Here is a 17739-nt window from a genome sequence, read left to right on the forward strand (position 1 = left end):
TATGGCTGCAAGGGTTAAGAATACTAGGAAGCAGGGGGGAGCAGAAGTGGTTGAGCATAACCAGCTCCTGGGTGATTAGAAAGGCAAGCAGGAGGCTCCCAGCCCTGGGAAGAGAGAGATTCTCAATGTCCTCTCCTTAGGGAAAGGCTGCAGGAGGCCGAAGCTGGATCTCAACAAGTTTGTGAAAAGGGTGAACAGGACAGTCTGAGGTGGTAGAGGCCAGGCTGGGCGGGCTTGGCAGGCCAGTTTCACCCTAAAGGAAGCCAAAAAGCAGCTCAAGCCTGACCTGGGGCATCCTGGAGGTTGAGGACCAGCAGGTACCTGGGCTCTGCTCAGGCACCCATGTGCTCTGGGTGCCTCGCTGCACCCAACGGCAGTACAAAAAGACCTTGCAACCCCCGGCCAAGCACCCTCCAGAGCACAGGGGCTCGCAGCTGCACCACAGGAAAAGCCAACCACGGCCCCTCTGCCCACCAGCTTGCATCACTGTCTCTCCACGGTGCCAAGAGCTGAGCGAGGAAAAGGAGTGAGATACAATGACGGCCCATGTCCTGAAGTCCTCACCTAGAAGGAAATGTCCCCGCTCATCTTGACAGCATCTGCTGAACCCCAGGAGGTGCCTCCACCGGCCCGCACTGGTGCAGGCTGCCCAGCACGCCCGGGGTGGGCAGCGATGCCACAGCACACCCTCCCAACGGGGCTCTGCAGCGGGTCACTGCGGGGAAAGACAGGAGAAGGTAAAGCAGCAACGATAACTAAGGCAGAAGGAGAAGCAAACCAAAACAAGCTCCAGTTTCATGTACTTCCTAGGATCACATCCCCAGATCACTCAGATGCTGAAGCTCCACCCCGCTGAGTACGCCAGCACCGCCACCCATCCCCTGTCCAGAAGGAGCAGGGCTTGTGGCACCAGCAGAAATCACAGATCTAAGGCTGTGCGTGGCTTTCGCCTTGTGTAAAAGGTGAGTTAACGCCACTGCTGAGTTACTAAAGGTCACTCCCACAGCACAACATCATTACCCCCTGCTTTACCAAGAGCAAGGCAGAAATACTCCCAGGAAGCGTGCTCACAGGCCAATGGCCCCACTGAGCTCCTGGGGCCAGGGCAAGGGACGAGCAGACAGGATTGGCCTGGTCCAGATGACACCGGGACAGCTGGGGACAGCTGTGGGGTGATGGAGGCAAGCGGGTGAGGGAGAGGTGACAGGTCCCACCGAAGAGGAAGCAAGCAAAGCAAGCTCACAGTTGGAAGGGTTTCACACAGACAGAAAGATGACTCTCCTGAGGGCAGAGCAGCTGAAAAGGCGGCATTAATTGAGTCAGGCACTCTCAAAAATGCATGACATGTCACAGCTGGCCCAGAAGGACCCTTGGGGTGCCCAACCCCCCGGGACTCCTGCCTCCTGCTACAAGAAGCGGATGGTGGGAAATAAACCAATCCTTCCGGCACCAGCCTACACCATTAACTCTGGGGTGGGCATCTCTTTGCGCTGCCCCACTCTTTGCAGAGCCCCATTAAATCTCCCTGGGACCTGAAGTCCTCCCCAGGCTGCTGTGCTGTAGAGAGCTGAAGGTTTGCCCTCTCTTTGCCCCTGGCTGCCTCCCTGTCCAAGTCAGGAGACACAGACTGATGGTGATACATCCCCGACATCCCAAAGTCCTCACCTGGGCTGTGTGAACACGGGGTCCATTCTGCCTTAACCCAATTGCTACTTGTTCTCTGAGCTGGCAAAGCAACCCACCTGCTTCTGCGAGCAGCGTGGCAACCTGTCAGAGTTCAAGGATCACCTGGACAATGCTCTTAGTCATATGATTTCGTTTTATGTGGTCCTGCAAGGATCAGGGAGTTGAACTTGGTGATTCTTATGGGTCCCTTCCAACTTGAGATATTCTATGAATCAACGCTCCTGCGCTGCTACAAGGGCAGTAGCAACAGCGGGTCTTCACACTGTCGCTGTTTTCAGGGATGAGGAGATGGATCAGGCGGATAAGAGATGATTTTTTTATAACACGCGCATTTAACAGAGCCTGTCACAGCATGGAGTGGCTCCTAGAGCACATGGAGCTGGTGGCTGTGGCCAAAGAAAACCTTGGCAAAGAAAGCACTGTGGACCAAAACATTGGCTTTAAGCAGGAAAAGTAGCACCCATGGGGCTTCCAAAGCCCAAAACGTACTGCCCCGAGGAGCTGATGGCACCGGGGGGATGAGGAGGGGGTATGCTCTACTGCCACCCATCTGAGACTCCCCAGACCAGGGGCACAGTGGATGGGTGCATTCCGGATGGACAGGCTGCTGCTGCTGCTGCTCCCTCTCCCCTCCGCTGGCTGACAGGGGACTGCTGTCAGATTTGTACCTTGCACTGTTGTTCACTGCCTGCATTTTCCATTTCTTCCTTGTTACAAAAACAACAAAGCAGAAACCCCATCAAATGTAACAGAGAGTTGGGGGTTTCTGGTCAGTAACAAGGCTGAGATGGAAGGAGAGCGAGCGAGGAATGAGAAGTTACTAATGCTGTAGGAAAACCCACTTGGGAGGAGAAAGGCTCCTGGTTGGTTCAAAACACATTGGCCGAGAAAATCCTGGATGGAAAAGAAAGAGTGATTTTCTACATGTTTAGCTCAACAAACCCTTTCCCCAAAGAATCTACTGGCAATTCATTACACTGGATTTGTAGCTAAGAAGTTCCCACTCCCCAGACACGCCAGATCAATACACAGAGGGGGTTGGACAGGTGCCACAGAGGGGCAGAGCTCCCTGCTGATCCATCCTGGCACACGGACTGCTCGGTGTGTGTCAGCTCTGTCCCAGGGAGGAAACGTGTCTTGCATGAAGGGGACAAAGAGGTGATGCAGGAACAGCAATGCTCAAAGTAAATGACAAGGCACGGGTCCTTAATAGAGGATGAAAACTCCAGAGAACAGCGAAGTTTGGCGATGAGGCTTTGGCAGCCTTTGTCACAGGTCTCAAAGAAAATCCTTCTATATCCTTTGAGATTTAATGTCTTCCCTTTGATGGGAAACCCAAACAAAGCTGAGGAGCCAGATACTGCCCTTAGAAAGGGGGACAAATCAGTCTTTCATAAAGAAACCTTTAAGGTAGGAAGTATGATGAAATCTCTGAATTTGACTCCAGACCTACAGTCTCCTGCTGGGTGACTCTGGTGACCCATTCCAACGCCGCAGAAAACATCGTGGTGCAAAGGCTTAACTCAGCTTTGAGCTATCAAAGGCCCAAGGGGTGAGGAGAACGTATTCTCAGTCTGTCTCTAACCACGTAGAGGTCTAGAAGAAGAGTCACCATGAGAGATTGATGGCTCAGCAGTGCCATAGAAGGGCCATGGGTTGGCGTGAGTTGGGCACGTCCCACCACACAGCAATGGTTGGACTGTGTTGCTTATATGATTGCTCTGCTCAAAGTAGCAGCAGTGATCAAAGGGTAAGTAGGAAAAATAGGTTGAACAATTTGAAGCAAAAAAGATCTAAGCACACAGTCTTGTCCAGGCAGAGGAACATTGTTCTCTCCTGGCCAAAATAAACGTGTGTGTCTGATCGATGGTGGGAGTCTCTGATGATGGGCTCCAGCAAGGTCAGATGGATGGATGGTTAAACTCTATTGATCTCACCTTCATGAGACCTGGTGTTTGATTCCCTTGCTGTCAGACTGGGTGAGTTTGATCTGATAATTTAGAATATTAACAGTTCTTAATGTGGACCAGAAATAATATCTGACATGCTGCCCTTCTGCCAGGCTCTTAATGAGCAACTTGAGGTGTCAATAGCTTGGAGACCATCTTCATTCCCAGCTCTGCCATGGAGAATCACATGGTGTCTGCTGAGGGACCCACAGAAAGTACATTTCTGCTTAATTAACATACAGAGCAGAAAAGGGAGCTGCCACAACATCCCCAGTGCTAACGAGTCAGTGAAGGGGCTATGCCAAGCCCTTCGGAGCAGAGGCTGCTCTCCTGCCAGATGCTCAGGACCCTCAACTGCTACTGACTCAGCAGAGTTGGGTGACCCAGCATCCCCTGGAAGAACAAGCACCTGCAGGCTCAGGTCCAAAGCCAGTTTAGGTGGAGACGGGTCAATTAAAAGCTGAAAGCTGATTCAGCGTTCACATTTCCAAAACCTTAAATTGGTTCTAAAGAAAGAAAAGAGTAAAGATAGACAGGCAACTGGCCAGCAAGTGGCCCCAGAAGAATTAATTCCACACAGGCTTTGCTGTAACGTGCTTGCTTCTCTCTTATTATAAAATATATGCATTGGTCTATCATCAAAATTAGATTTTCATTCTAGCTTGCAATTAAACCCTAATCTAATTTAGCAGGAGATGACAGGGGCCTCCAGGCTGGGCTTACAGCTCTGCTCCTCCTTCCCTGCCCACCTCCCTCCACCTGCTTCTGTGGGCTTTCCTCTGCATTTTAGGGTCTGTTCTGGTAGGTGCCATGCATCAAGAAGGGCCACACTAAAGACTGGTTGTTACTCGGTAAGATCCGGCTGTGAACAGGCTACCCCCGTGCCCAGGTCTTCTCCCCCAAGCTCTCCTCATCGCCACTGCTAATCTCCAGTTCCCAGTAGGTTGTCTCCTCTGAGCCAGATCCCAATTCTCTAAACAAACCTGATTATTGATGATCTCTATTATTTGTAATGGCAGCACTTCAACACACAATGGTTAACTTTGCTGGGTTTCCTAGGGCGTTATGGAAAAAACATTTGCTACTGTAATTAAAACTGCCCAGACTAGACTTTTGACTAAGCAGAGAGGCCACAGCGGGAGGAACTGCTAGAGATGTGTTTATAAATGTGCTCCAGCACAACTGCAAGATTGCTCTTGGGCTTGTAAACCACAGCCCAGCGCTGGCTGGCCCTGCTTCCCAGGACGTTCAGACAAGTGCTCCCACCAACGCCTACAGCTGCACCCACAGCTGCAGCAGAACCTGCCCTTTCCCTGTAAGACACTAAATGGCTGTTTGGGGAATGTGATGGTGCAGTTTAACGATGAAAACTCACTTCACCAGTGTGGTGTTCGCCTCAGGCCACAAAGGTCTGAGAAAGCAGCTTTCCAACACCAGCCTTCCTTCCCAGGGGAACCAGTATGGGGGCTACAGTAAAGCAGCAGCAAGAGACTGTGTAGGTTCTTAGTGTAAAATGACAACACATAGGGTTGGCAGGGAAGAAAAATCATACATCTGCTTGTCCCAGTGCCTAGGTATGGGTTTGTAGCTCCAGAAATAAAGCAGGACTCTAGGTTATGGACAATGCAGGAAGTGTTGGTAGCATCTCACAGCCCCAGCTTGGCTGGAGAACGTTGTCTCCTTCCCAGCGTCAGACTGGTGGAGATCACTTATTCCCTGAGCACCTAAGCCCGACCACGGCTGGGAGGTGTTACTCCCCCAGGGAAAGTTGAAAGCAATTTGTCACACCACAAGGAAACAGCCTTGGTCTTTGCAAAGCACAAACAGGACACAAGGAAGGAGAAGAGCTTCAAGGAGAGAGCAAAGGGGCACATACCTCATCTGGCTCACGCAGCCGTCCATCAGGAAGGACCAGTTGTACTGGACAAGAAGCGGGCTGCAGTTGGTCATCTCGATGTAACGCACATCTTTGGTGTCATTCAAGATGCAGCCAAAGTCCAGGGCCGTTTGCTGGATATGGAGATTTGGGAAGCAGACTTCTCCCCGAACGGTGACCTGCTCCTCATGAGGATGCTCCAGAAACTGTATCTTCAGAACCTTCTCCACTACCCGGCTACACAAATCCTCTTTATAAGCAGGGTTAAATCTGATGGAGAGAAGAAGTTCCTCCCCTATCTCCAGCTTCATGGGCTGCAAGGAAATGAAGAGTATTAATCACCAGTGTGATGAAGTCCCAAGGTCTGGAAGCACGAAACGTGGAAATGTTCAATGTGTGACCCCAGCGTAGGCTTCTCAGTTCATCCTGTGTTTTCTTCACAGTGTGTGCCTGACTGCAAGCCCCACCACGCTCTGTCTGAGACTATCTCAGGCCCATGTCCCTGTGCTCTGCATCAATACACGAGGAAAATAAATATTCTACTGCTGAATTCGGGACCCCCAGGAGCGATGTGCTAAATACACACTAAATCAGCATTTGGCACACCAGGGCCTTTTGCCCCAGCTCTAGAGGAACTGCTTTGCCCTCCCAGCACAAGCAGCATGGCACTGCAGCCTCGCCCTTGCAGGGGCTAGTCACTGGCACAGCACAGAAGCAGTGGCCGTGCCTACAACGTTTAACAGAGCCCATGTCCAGCCCCTTCCTCCAACAACAGGGCAGGGGCCAGGCAGCAGCTGGAGGAGCCTCCTCAGCCTTCCTGGAGGCAGGGCTGCCCCTGAGGAAAGCCAGCTGCTCTGGAGGGTATCTGAGAATGGCTGCTGGAGAGCTCAGTGACTTCCAAGAGACACCGTTATACACGGCTTGCCCAGGCCTAGCTGCCTGCTCCCCTCTCCTCACGTCTTAGAGCCAGGATGTATTTCCCCAGTTCAGATGATATTTTGTTTCCTTCAGCAGCTTGATTCAAATCTGACTTAGGTCAGGCCAGTCTACTGCTGAGTCTAAGGAATAAACTTCTCTGCTAGAGGACCTCCCAACAGAAACGTACCAGCACACCCCCCCTCTTCAAACCCCACAGCGGGAGGGCCCACGGCTGCTCACCTGAGCGTCTGCAGAGAGGGGCTGCCGCTCCGCGTCACAGATTAAGAAGGGCTGCTCTAAGGCCAGGACGACGCTGAGTGGCAGGGCGGAGGCGTTTCTTAAAGACAGAGGCTGGTGCTGCAGAGTTAGGACATCACCAGGTTGCTACAGAAACAGGACACAAGGGGAAAAAACAACATGAAGTAGCCACGAAACTCCTTCCCTTTCTGATGCATTTCAAGTTTTTCAACCCCAGAAGTGCATACACCTCTATTCACTATTTTTGTTAGTTTCTATCCTTCTAGGTGGTTTTTCTCTAAGTATATCAGATCCTTTCATGTTTAGAAACCACAGCATCCCCCGGGGACAGGGAAACACTCTGGCACACAGAGGAGGGAATAGGACCCTGAGAGGAGGCAGCTGCATGAACAAGACCAATAGCAGAAAGTGAACCCAGAGCACTTGTCTCCATTTTCTATCCTCTTGAGAAGAATGGCACAAGATGATTTTCACTCACATAGTCATTTCTTACAACCTTGTCAGCTCTAGTAGCCTCATAAGAGCAGTGATGCTGGTCAGAGGAGAAAAGCGAGCAGGATTTGGCCCACAGTGGAGAGCCTGCAGCAGCCTAAGGTTGGCTTTGAGCATCTACAGGCACATACAGCCAGGAGAAACCTCAACAGTGGCGCTGCAACGGGTGTCCTGCTGCCCCTGCTCCAGTGACAAGCTGTCTGTAGCCTCAAAGCTCGGCTCTGCCTAAGCTATTTCTTCCTGTTTATGCATTGCTCTGGGCTTCCTGCATGGTTTATATAAACTAGACAGTGTTTGGGAAACTTGTTCTGGATGTATTGACATCAAACAGCTGCAGTGTCATAACACTCAACAAATCCGAGCACATGGCATCAAGCAGACCACAGGCAGACATCAGGGACAGCTGAAAAGCTTCTAATTAAACCTGAACTGCCTCCTCACAGGATTTTGTGCTTCTCTGGAAGCCTGGGAACCAGAGGAGAGGCCTGAAAACACAGAAACTAAATAATGAAGTATCTTCTCTTTTTCAGACACCTCAAGGGAGAGGGAAAGGTGATGCAGGAGTCAGGATCCAGAGGCTAAGGGGCACCTGCTTTGCGCTGGCATTATCATCACTGCAGCTGAAGGATGTCTGCGGGTCCTTTGAAGAAGGTGAAGCTTGGGGAATTGCAAAGAGCTACCATCCATGCCAAGAGCAGAGAAGGCAAACAGACAAAATGACAGGTTTTTCTCATCAGCCTGAAGAGCTGACAGGAATCTCAGTTCTTCTCAGCTTCCCTACAGGATCGGTGTTCAGACATCACCGTGCCTTGGAGGATCCCCAGAAGCCTCCCTTCACCCCGAGTACAGGAACTGGTGTCTCTCTAGAAGTAGCCATGATCCCCCTCGGCAGAGCAGCTGTTCTCTCTGTTTTACTTGGGTGAAGTTAAAAACCAGTCCCATCTCTGAAAACACCCTCGCTTACTTTACGAAGTCCCTCAGGAAGGGTGAGGAGGGGGTTTAGCATCGCTCAGCTGCAGCACTCTGCTCGCCTACCTCAGCCCCAGCACACGAGGTGGCTGTGCAAAGCCCACGCTGTTCTCGTGGGTCCCACACATCTCGCCCTGTGCCCTTGGCTCAGCAGCTCAACTCTGTCTCCACATCAAAAAGGCAGAATACAGCTGGTGGGACTGCTCCCGATCCCAGAGGGGCGAAATATTGATCTCAGTGTTAATGGCAAAATCTTGGTCCCGCTCAGCTCAATAGTCAAAGCCCCAGGGACTTGGAGAAGCCATTTAACTCCCTCCTTCGAACACAAGCACACGCCCCACCAGGCTTTCAGTCACCAGCCATGCTCTTCAGTGCCAGGATGAAATCCAGAGACTTACCTTCTCCACCCGGAAAGTGATTTCCCTGGAGGACATTTTCAGGATGGGAGCGATGAACTCGCAGGTGACATCCACTTCCATTATCGGAGCCTTCTCTGCCTTGCTCCCCACGACGGCGTGGCACAGCAGCCGCTCCTTCACCACCTGCACGGAGGAGTCACCCGTCACCCAGCGGGGCCCAGCAGGGCGTCCCCAAAACGCACTGTATTTGCTGCCCACCCAACCACAGACCCTATTACCGCCATCAAGTTACAGCCACTGGGCTCCTCAACAGCCCCCTTTTCTTTTTATGCTGCATCCCATTTATTCTGCTCTCAAACGTCCGTAATGCCACACCCCACTATCCACAAAAAGCCCTTGTGAGTCATGTGCTGCTACAACTGTAATAGTCCCTGCCCCAAATTATTACTGTTTTGATTTGTCCCACTGCCAGGCATAATACTTACAGAAAGCTGTAGGAACTTATTAAAAAAAAATTTTTAAAAATGCAACTATATTAAGGGAAACAGGTGACAGAAGGGCCAATGCTAGCAAACCCTCCCTTGGAAGCTTAGAGGACAGGATCCATAGGAAAAACCCAAATAGGCAGACTGCCTTCAGGTAAAGAGGGGGCCACTCATTCCTAGCAGGTACTGTGCCCTCCTAGAGCTGGTTTTAAAAGAAACCTCCCCAGGAAAGAGAGGTCTTGCAGTTTACATGAAAACCCTCTGCTTAAGCTGGATGCTCTTAAGACTTTTTCCTGATTTCTCATGGTTTCAGTTCTCCAAAATCCTCCCTTCATTTCTCACTCTTCCCTCTGCTACAACACCACAACTCCTCCTCAAAGCCTACAGACTCAAAACCATCTGTGCTGCATGTGCGATGCAGGGAGTTGGGCTTCTGACCGACATCAAGAGTATTAAGTTCTCAAGACCCGAGGAAGGTGGAAAGCCCACTCCCAGGGTCTTGGTTTTGACTGCAGGAGCCAGGTAGCCACAGCTCAGCTCACAGATCCTCTTTCAGCTTTCCCGGCAGGACAGCCTCTCCAGCACCCTGATCACTTTATTTCCTTTCTTTTCCCTGCTTCAACAAAACCTTTGGGCTCCGAACTGCACAGGGACAGTCCCATTGCAGTCAGTTAGGTGAGTAATCAAGTATTCGTCAAGCTACCTACCAAGGCAGCCCTTTAAAACACCTTTCAAAACACAAGTATCAGCAGGAGCTTGATGCAGATTTATTCCACATTCGCCTAAACATCTGTGCCCAGCAGTCTTGGAGAGAGGGAATGCACACCAGGGTTAGCTGGAAGTTTCTCCGCAGAGTAGGATTTCCCCTGGAAATAAAGAGTCCAGGGAGGAGAACACCCCGTGACCCTGCTGAACTCTCCCCCTGAGCTGCCATCCAAGGGTGCTGCGAGACCTGGCTGCCCTTGGCACCCCGGGACTGGCTGAGAGACTGAGGTGAGCCGTTATGGAAATACTGACAAAGTCAAGCTGTCGATTGTAACAATCCCTGCAAACAGTTTCCCACGTGGATGAACATCACCCGATCGCTACAGCTGACACACTGTGTTCATTTTTCTGCTCCAGGACTCAGTGCTAGACAAGCCCTCTGCCCATGCTTGTCTACAGAGGAAAAATGATGCTACTCCCAGACACTCCCTCCCTTCACAGGTGTTTTGTTTTACTCACTGCTTCCCCCAAATACATTACTTTGCACTTTGTTATTTACTTTCTGCCTGTGCTCCTAGTCTAAGCGTAACTTATTTTCTCTGCCCTTCCTTTCTGCCTCAGCACATGACACCTTGTAACCTGCCATTTGCCCCTGAAGTAGCAATATCTCCTTCAGTCTGTCTGTTTTGGTATCAGCAGGTTGGGTTTACAGTAGCCATGGAAACATGAAAAAGCCTTAGGAACTGACAGTGGCTAGCAAGGAAAGCTGGTGCTGCCATGGTAGCTTGTGCTGTTAGAACAGTTTCTTGAAAGCACTTGCTCCTGATGGGGAAGGCTCAGCCCTCGGCGGGGACCTCACCTGAGGAGTGCTGGAGAAGCATTCCAGCACCATCTCTGTAGTCTTGCCCGGCATCAGCTCCACCCTCAGTGGCTGAACCTTAAACCCAGGGCGGGCAGGTCTGGGGCTCTGGGAGGAACCTTGGCCCTCGGTGGTGCTGACAGCAGGGACACGATGACGCCGGCGAAACGAGCCAGAACCTGCTGTTGACCAGTAGAGCCAACGGGTGCGCCGTCCTTTGTTTGTTATCTTGAAGCGGTAACAGCAGGGATCCAGGCTGGAAGGGAAAAGAGATGGAAAAAGTCACGGGAGCTGCTATCTCCCAGCGGTCACCCGGCTTCAGCACCCTGATGGCATTACCCGACTGCACACTCAGCAATAAAAGCACCTCCAAAAAGGCTGACCTAGCTCAGAGCTTCAGCAAAAGCCAGACCTTGGTTGCCCCTAAGTTTATCAGCATCCAGCAGCTGCTCTGTTTGCGTACAGCAAGGAAGAACTGCATGAAGATCATCATCTCAGCTGCTGCAGACAGAGCATCACCAGCCTAGAGACCCTCCGGTGACCTGGGCACCCCTTGCCTCGCTGGCGGGGCCCCTGCCCTGGCACCCCCAGTCCCTTAGGGAGCATCCAACCTCATCACCCCCAACACATCGTCCTTTGCCTGAACAGTGCAGCTGGTGCTGTGGTTTAGGAAGATAAATGCACTGTGAGAACACAGGATCAACAGAAGTTTCCCCAAATCAAACATGGCAGCAAGACCAGGTCTAGCTGCTGAGGGGATGGAGCAACGATGAGAGATTAATAACTAGAGCTAGATATAAACCAAAATGAATACTCAATGGAAATTGATTTCTTCATGTAAGGAAACACTAACTGCAGGCTCGTCTGGAGTAATTATTTTACCCTCTATAAATCTGAGCATGACCAGGACGTGAATTGTTCCTGGAACAGTTACTGGTTTTCTGAAAAGGACAGAATACACGGCTTACAAAATGCATGCCTGCCCCAGGCAGCTAAATGCACAGACCTGAGCCAAGAATAGAACAAACCAGCCGCTGAAACAGACTGTTAAAACATGATGCGTACAAGCTTAGTGTGAAATGGTTTCTGTGGTGGGCAGCACAGACGAAAGCCTGGAGAAGCTCTGGGTGGATGCAGAATCTGTGGCTCTGGGAAAGCCCAACTCATCTGAGATGTTACCTGGGTCCCGTCTCAGCTCACCTGGGGCAGCTCTGCAGCCGACAGCAAAGGCAACAACTCCAGAGTCTGCAGAGCAAGACGTGAAGGGGGGCAGAGGACCATGACACAAATCACACTGACATCGCCCACTCCGTTGGGTAGCCAGTCTGTGGCTGCACAGAGCACAGGACACGCTGGACAAGCACCAACCCCCTGCAATGTCCCTGCGTATGTGGGTGGCTTGTGCATGCATATTTAACCCCCCAAAATCTATCCTAAAGAGTAGGATCAACCTGCTTTTTCTACCCCCAAATTTAGGGATTGGACCGCTGTGGACACTCTGCAGCCAGGGAAAATAACAGGCACCTCAAAAAGACTATTATTCTCATCCTAAGAGGTGTCCAACACAAAGCAGGCAGCACTTTGAAAAGGCTTATTTTTCTCCCATTTACAGGAACAGGCCTGGTCAGATAGACGCGTTAGGACCAGTGAACCCCCTCCTTTGAGCCAAGCTCTTTAATTAACACCTTCCATTTATCCTGCCCAAACTCAGTGGACTTCTCCTCCTCTCCCTTCCAGAGCTGGTCCAGTGCCGCCCTCGCCTGCCCGCGCCTCAGGCTCCGCTGCGGCGGTGACGCCGGGGAAAGCCGGTGGGAGAGACGAGGGAAGAGCGACTACGTCTGATGAAGAGCAGCCCAGCAGGGGAGACGGGGAAGGCGAGCAAATGAGGGATGACACGGGGCAAAGAAATTCTGCTGCTCCTCAGGACCGCTGGGCAGAGGGCAAACAAAACAGCACCATTAATTTAGTCAAGGACCTGCTAACAAGCTACCACCAAGGCGTTCCGCTGTTGCGAGATGATACTCCACAGGGAAGGGAAAAACAGTCAACATGATTGCAAAGGGAAATGTGTTTATACTTGTAATGTAGCATCTTCCACCCAGAGGCTTCCAGGACCTGCTGTTTTCCTCCAAATCTCTTTTTGTTCAAGTGAGGAAATAGATGTATTATAACTAAAGACAAGTCAGTGACAATTTAACAACTGGTTTCCATTTTGGTGGCTTTTGAGGGTATCTAACAACTTTCAAATGGCCACAGAAGGAAGCCCTGGGGCTTCAGGAAAACAGAGCCAGGACCTTGAGCGCTGAAGAACAACCAGCCTGAAGGACTACAGCAAAACTGCCCCTTGCTGAGCCCACAGCAGAAGCTGAGAGATACCCTACCTGAAGTGGGGTCCCAAGTTGAGCTCCGGCGCAAAGAGTTTGTCAGTGACAATCGTGGTGCCAATGCCAACAGCCCGGACGGGGATCACGTAGGTGTGGCTGTTCTCGATGAACAGGTTCACCTCGTCCTTGAATTTCTCCGTGTCATCCAAGCTTGCTATGACAGCTACTGACACCTCTGTCTCAGGAGGAATCACTCCTTCACTGGGTTCAATCCTCCAGCGCGAGCATTCACGAGCCTGTAAGACAAGCCAAACACTAACTTAGCATGGAAACCACGGACCCTGGGCTCTTGTGGGGTGCAGGAAAAGGAAGGGCTGAAGATATGAGGATAAAAACCAGAGAGGCTCCATTTCCCTAAATCCAAGCTGGAAACAACAACTATGCAGGAGCTTCTACAACCTGTATTTTACCTTCCTTTAACAGACTCACTTCATTAACCCAGTGTTGCCCAACCCAAGGGATGCTCATCCTCAGGAGGAGGTTATTCCTCCTCCAGTCTCTCTTTTGGAGCGCACGCCAAGGGAAGCTACTTCACCTCTCCTGGCTTCCTGACAATGGTGGCTGGGCTGGCATAAAGGCTCAAGGCCAGAGGAAGCCAGGACTGCTCAAATCCCACCGCAGCAGCCACACGGCTGGGGGATACTGCTGAGAGCCTGAAGAGTAACTCTGCAAAACCGGCTGATCAAAACCCTGACACCAACGTCTTCTTTCCCAAGAGGTACTCAGTGCTTCTCAACAGCCCCCGAAGAACTGAAGCACTCGGTTCCCACTGATCACCAGCTGCAGTGAGGTGCCCCAGTGCCCTCTGCTTTGGAAAATTCAGCTATAAATGTTCACAGCAGGGCAGTAAAGCAATAAGCAGAAAGCAAACTGGAAGGCACGTGCCCTGTAGGCACGGCCCGAGCTTCCAAGCACTCTCTTCCCTCTGGTTTCTCATGGACTTCCCTCCACAGTTGTGGCAGTGAAGGTGCTGGACCCCAGCCCCTCCAAAACCACGCTCCCAGGGAGCAAGCCTGCAGAGAGGAAACACACACCGTGCTCCCTGGCCAGCAGGAAATGCACAGGGAGGCAGATGTACAGCTTCCAAGTGTCCATCACGGTGGTGGTGGTGCCTGCACCCCACACTTCAGTGCTGTGTTTGGGGTGACAGGCACTACTCACCCAAAACCCCGCAGTATTGTAAGAGAAGAGGTTTCCCCCCGCCTTTTTTATTTTTTAATGGAAAGCAACAGTGTGCTTGGAGGCCTGACATGATCCAAGCAAATGCTCGATCCAGGTGAGGTTAGCTCGAGTTTCCATCCGTCAGGCTGGCAGCACTCAACTCTAACAGGACACCAGCCAGCCCAAGGGAGAAGACTGTCAGAAAACCAAGCAGCACTTTGAAGTCTTGGGAAGCATTTTAAATAACCCCCCAAAGCGACCTCTGCTAGCAAGGGTAAGACTTTCTGCGGCCAGGGAAGCAAAAACTTGCTGAGCAGGCAGCGTCCCAGCAGCGTGTGTAGGATGCCCCAGCTAGGATAGCTCCTTAGGCTGGCTGTGCCCTGCATGGAGAGCAGGTCGGGTCTGCACGCCTGCGTCCCAGGTGGAGCATGCCAAAGGCATCAACATTATTCCAAGTGCTGGCAAAATCAATCAACTCTGCTCCATTTAATTTGTCCTCTAGAGCTGCAAAAGAAAGTCTTTAAAAAAGCAAGATGAGAATGGGATGAAGGAAGGTTGTTGGCACAGGGTAAACTCTGGGGCCTCACACAGGATCCCACCACCCCTCCTCTGCTGCCCCTGCATCCCGTGCGCAGCCCATCACTAGCCTCAGAGGATCCACTGCGCTGCCACCAGCCGAGGGCTACCCAGCCAAGGCGTTCACACCAAGCCGGTGGCTGTTAGCTTTTCTTTGCCCTCTGATTCATGGTAGCTCACTGGAAAAGGAGACCTGATAGCTCCACCCCAGAGGTGAATCTGCATGTCTGCTATCTGGCAAAGCTCATTTATCAAAGCTTGGCAACAAGCCAGGCAGTAAATTGTACCCAAGAAACTATGACTGAGGAATAATGACAGGCTGTCTCGATGGAGCCAGACTTTGAATTTCCCAGGGTGAGCCAGGGCCAACAGCCCACTCCAGAGGAGCAGGAATGGCATCGTGTCCTCATTCTTTCCGTTAGCATTTGGTGTGGGTCCAAGGGGCAGCACGGGGCAGCACAGTGCACCACTGAACAGGAGACCTGCCGGGACCAAAAGGCTCTGCCGGGCCAGACTCACTCAGGCTTCCAGGTCAGCTTCTGCCTACGTGGATCCAGGCTGCGTCCCAGAGACAAGGAATCTCTTGGAGCCACGCTAAAAATTCCCCCCACTTTGAAGACCACGATCTAACTTCTGATAACGTCCCTGCTACTCGCTTATCCTTGAATGCTCCAGAACACAACCCAGCAGCCCTGTGCACTGGATAGACAAAAACAGTGGCTATTTTTGTCCCTGCAGGAGCTTGCACAGAGTCCCTGAGTGCTGGGCAAGGGTGGGGATCAATCACTTATTCAAGAAGCTCAATGCTGAGATCATTAGCTTCTCCCAGGACAGATTTCCACTGCGAATAAGAGCTGCCAGAATTTGGATATAAGACACCACTGTGCATCTAAGAGATGGATGGATGGATGGATGGATGGATGGATGGATGGATGGATGGAATGGCATTGATGGCTGGGATGGGATGGATGCCCTAAGGGACGACTGAGGAGCCACCACACTCAGTTCTCTAGAAGCTGCATAAAGCTAGTTAATTAAGTGATCTGGTCATTCTGGCCTTGCACAAGTGAAAGAGGAAGCAGAACTCACTATTAAAATGCAGCTGTACTTTACCAAGCCACAGCCCTAGCAAGGGAGCATTCACACCTTTGTCAGCCGACCCATCGCTCCTCACGGAGGCTGCCCATGAAGGGGAAATAAAACCCCGTCCCACATCAGTTGTGCATAGAGCCTCCTCCCGGGTGTTTCAGCGGTCCTGAGGTGGGGGACCCTGCGTTCTTCATTTCAAAGCTACTCTTTATCCGCACAAACTGCCAGTGGCAGAAGAGAGCCCCAGACGGCCCCGAGCCCCAGCAGGAGGTGGAGGTCAGGGCACGAGGCTGGCTGGATGCTCCCACCAACCACCAGCCGCCTCCTGGCACCTCAGCACCAGCATCTCCTCGGCGAAAGCACGGATGGGGACCACTTTGGTTTAGCCTCTGCCCCAGAGCACCATCAAGGGGATGTTTTGTGAAATCAAAAGGCAGAGCCTCTAAAAAAACTAAAGTAGTGTGGCACTCACTGCCACTGACAACAGAGCCTAACTTGTCAAGCTTGGTTCAGCCAATAGCAGACTGCTGAGCGAGCTAACTAAACTTGTCTCCATTTGTGTCCCTGGTCCAGAGCTCACCCCTCCAGAACCCATCTGCGCTTCCTCGCTGGGCTGGGGAGATCAGGGCCACCTGGTTTGATAACCAAACTCCTCCTGCTTTTCCTTTGGGAAAAGCACCCTCCTGAGTCACTCTTGCTTCTAGGAGCATAATTGCCTTGAAGATTCTACTCTTCTTTAATTCATTTAGCCAACAGGTACAGCATGATACGACAAGTTTAATTTCCCTAGACAAGCAGGATAACAATTTCTTCCATTACTAAAAAACAGCAATTCTGAAAGGGCATGAACTCATATAAGATACCTAACGTGATAAAAACCAAACTGCCCCCTGTGGCCAGGTTTCAGGCACCTTTTCCAAGGTCTCCTCCACACCTCTGCTCCCCTTTCTAAGAGCCACATGCTCTGGACTTAAGCCTGCTGGACCTAAGCCTGTGCGACACTGGGAGGGACGCAGCCTTCCACCTTCCTCAGGTTTTGGTACAACCTGTCACCAGGGCAAGACTGACGCTCCTGGCCATGACCCCTGCTCATGACTGATGCCGTGTGTTTCCAGGCACAGGTGGCTACAATGAATGGTTCCCTCCAGCTCTGGCAAGACCAAACTGGCTGGAAATCAGCAAATTGGTACTGCTGCATTAGCAAAACATGGCCTTTAAAACCTAAACTAAAAGGTGAGCTTTTGGAGCACCATGAGGCTCTGGTGAGACAGCTCTGGAAAGAGTTAAGCCTGTGCATCTGTTCCCGTGCTGGGCCTGGCTCATCCCCATCCCCCACTTTGCCAGCTGACATTCTGGTATATTTTGTTTTCTGTATCGGGGCGACTGACACTGGCACTGCCTGGCTCTCTGGCCCAGTCGCTGTGCTGGTGGAGGCGACTGACACTGCTTCTGCCTGTTCCCCCGGCCCGGATACTGTACCAGTAACTTCACTCTCAGGTTCTGTAGCCTTTTCTCCCCCCTGAGGGCAGTGGGTGGTATTAAAGAGGACACGGTAGGCATGGGCAAGTCCCCAACACATTGCAGCGATTTGTGTCTCCTGGGTTTTGCCAGCTTGGTAACACACCCTTTCTAAGCACTCCATCAGCTTCTCAGGGCTCTGCATTTGTTTGGGAGTGAAATTCCAAAGCATTGGGGGTGCCCACCGACTCAGGCCTTCGCCCATCTTTTCCCAACCCCTTGCCACTCACTATTATCTGACCTCGGGGCAGGTTTCCAGGCACTGCTATTGTTAGAGAAGCGCCGCATGGCCCAAAACAAGATCTGGCAGGCATTCAGAAAGCATTGTGCTGCAATCACACTGCCCTGCAGGCTCCAAGGATAATTGAAACTCTCAAAAACCGAGAGGATCTCTTCCCCTGGCTCACCCACAGAGGGGGTGAGACCCCTAAAAAAAGCCCAAACGGCAAACAGGT

At 51.6% G+C, this 17739-nt stretch overlaps 1 protein-coding gene across 1 annotated transcript in view; it reads right to left on the reverse strand.

Annotated features, from left to right (window-relative positions):
* The window catches only part of LOC141963915 (hydrocephalus-inducing protein homolog), a 109628-nt gene that overhangs the window by 30798 nt on the left and 61091 nt on the right, over positions 1–17739 (reverse strand). Inside the window, 5 exon segments of the mRNA XM_074913650.1 lie at positions 5512–5825; positions 6670–6813; positions 8547–8690; positions 10557–10812; positions 12938–13176. Coding sequence (XP_074769751.1) covers positions 5512–5825; positions 6670–6813; positions 8547–8690; positions 10557–10812; positions 12938–13176 — 1097 coding nt within the window.

This window comes from Athene noctua, chromosome 9 (assembly GCF_965140245.1).
Source record: "Athene noctua chromosome 9, bAthNoc1.hap1.1, whole genome shotgun sequence".
Lineage (NCBI taxonomy): Eukaryota > Metazoa > Chordata > Aves > Strigiformes > Strigidae > Athene > Athene noctua.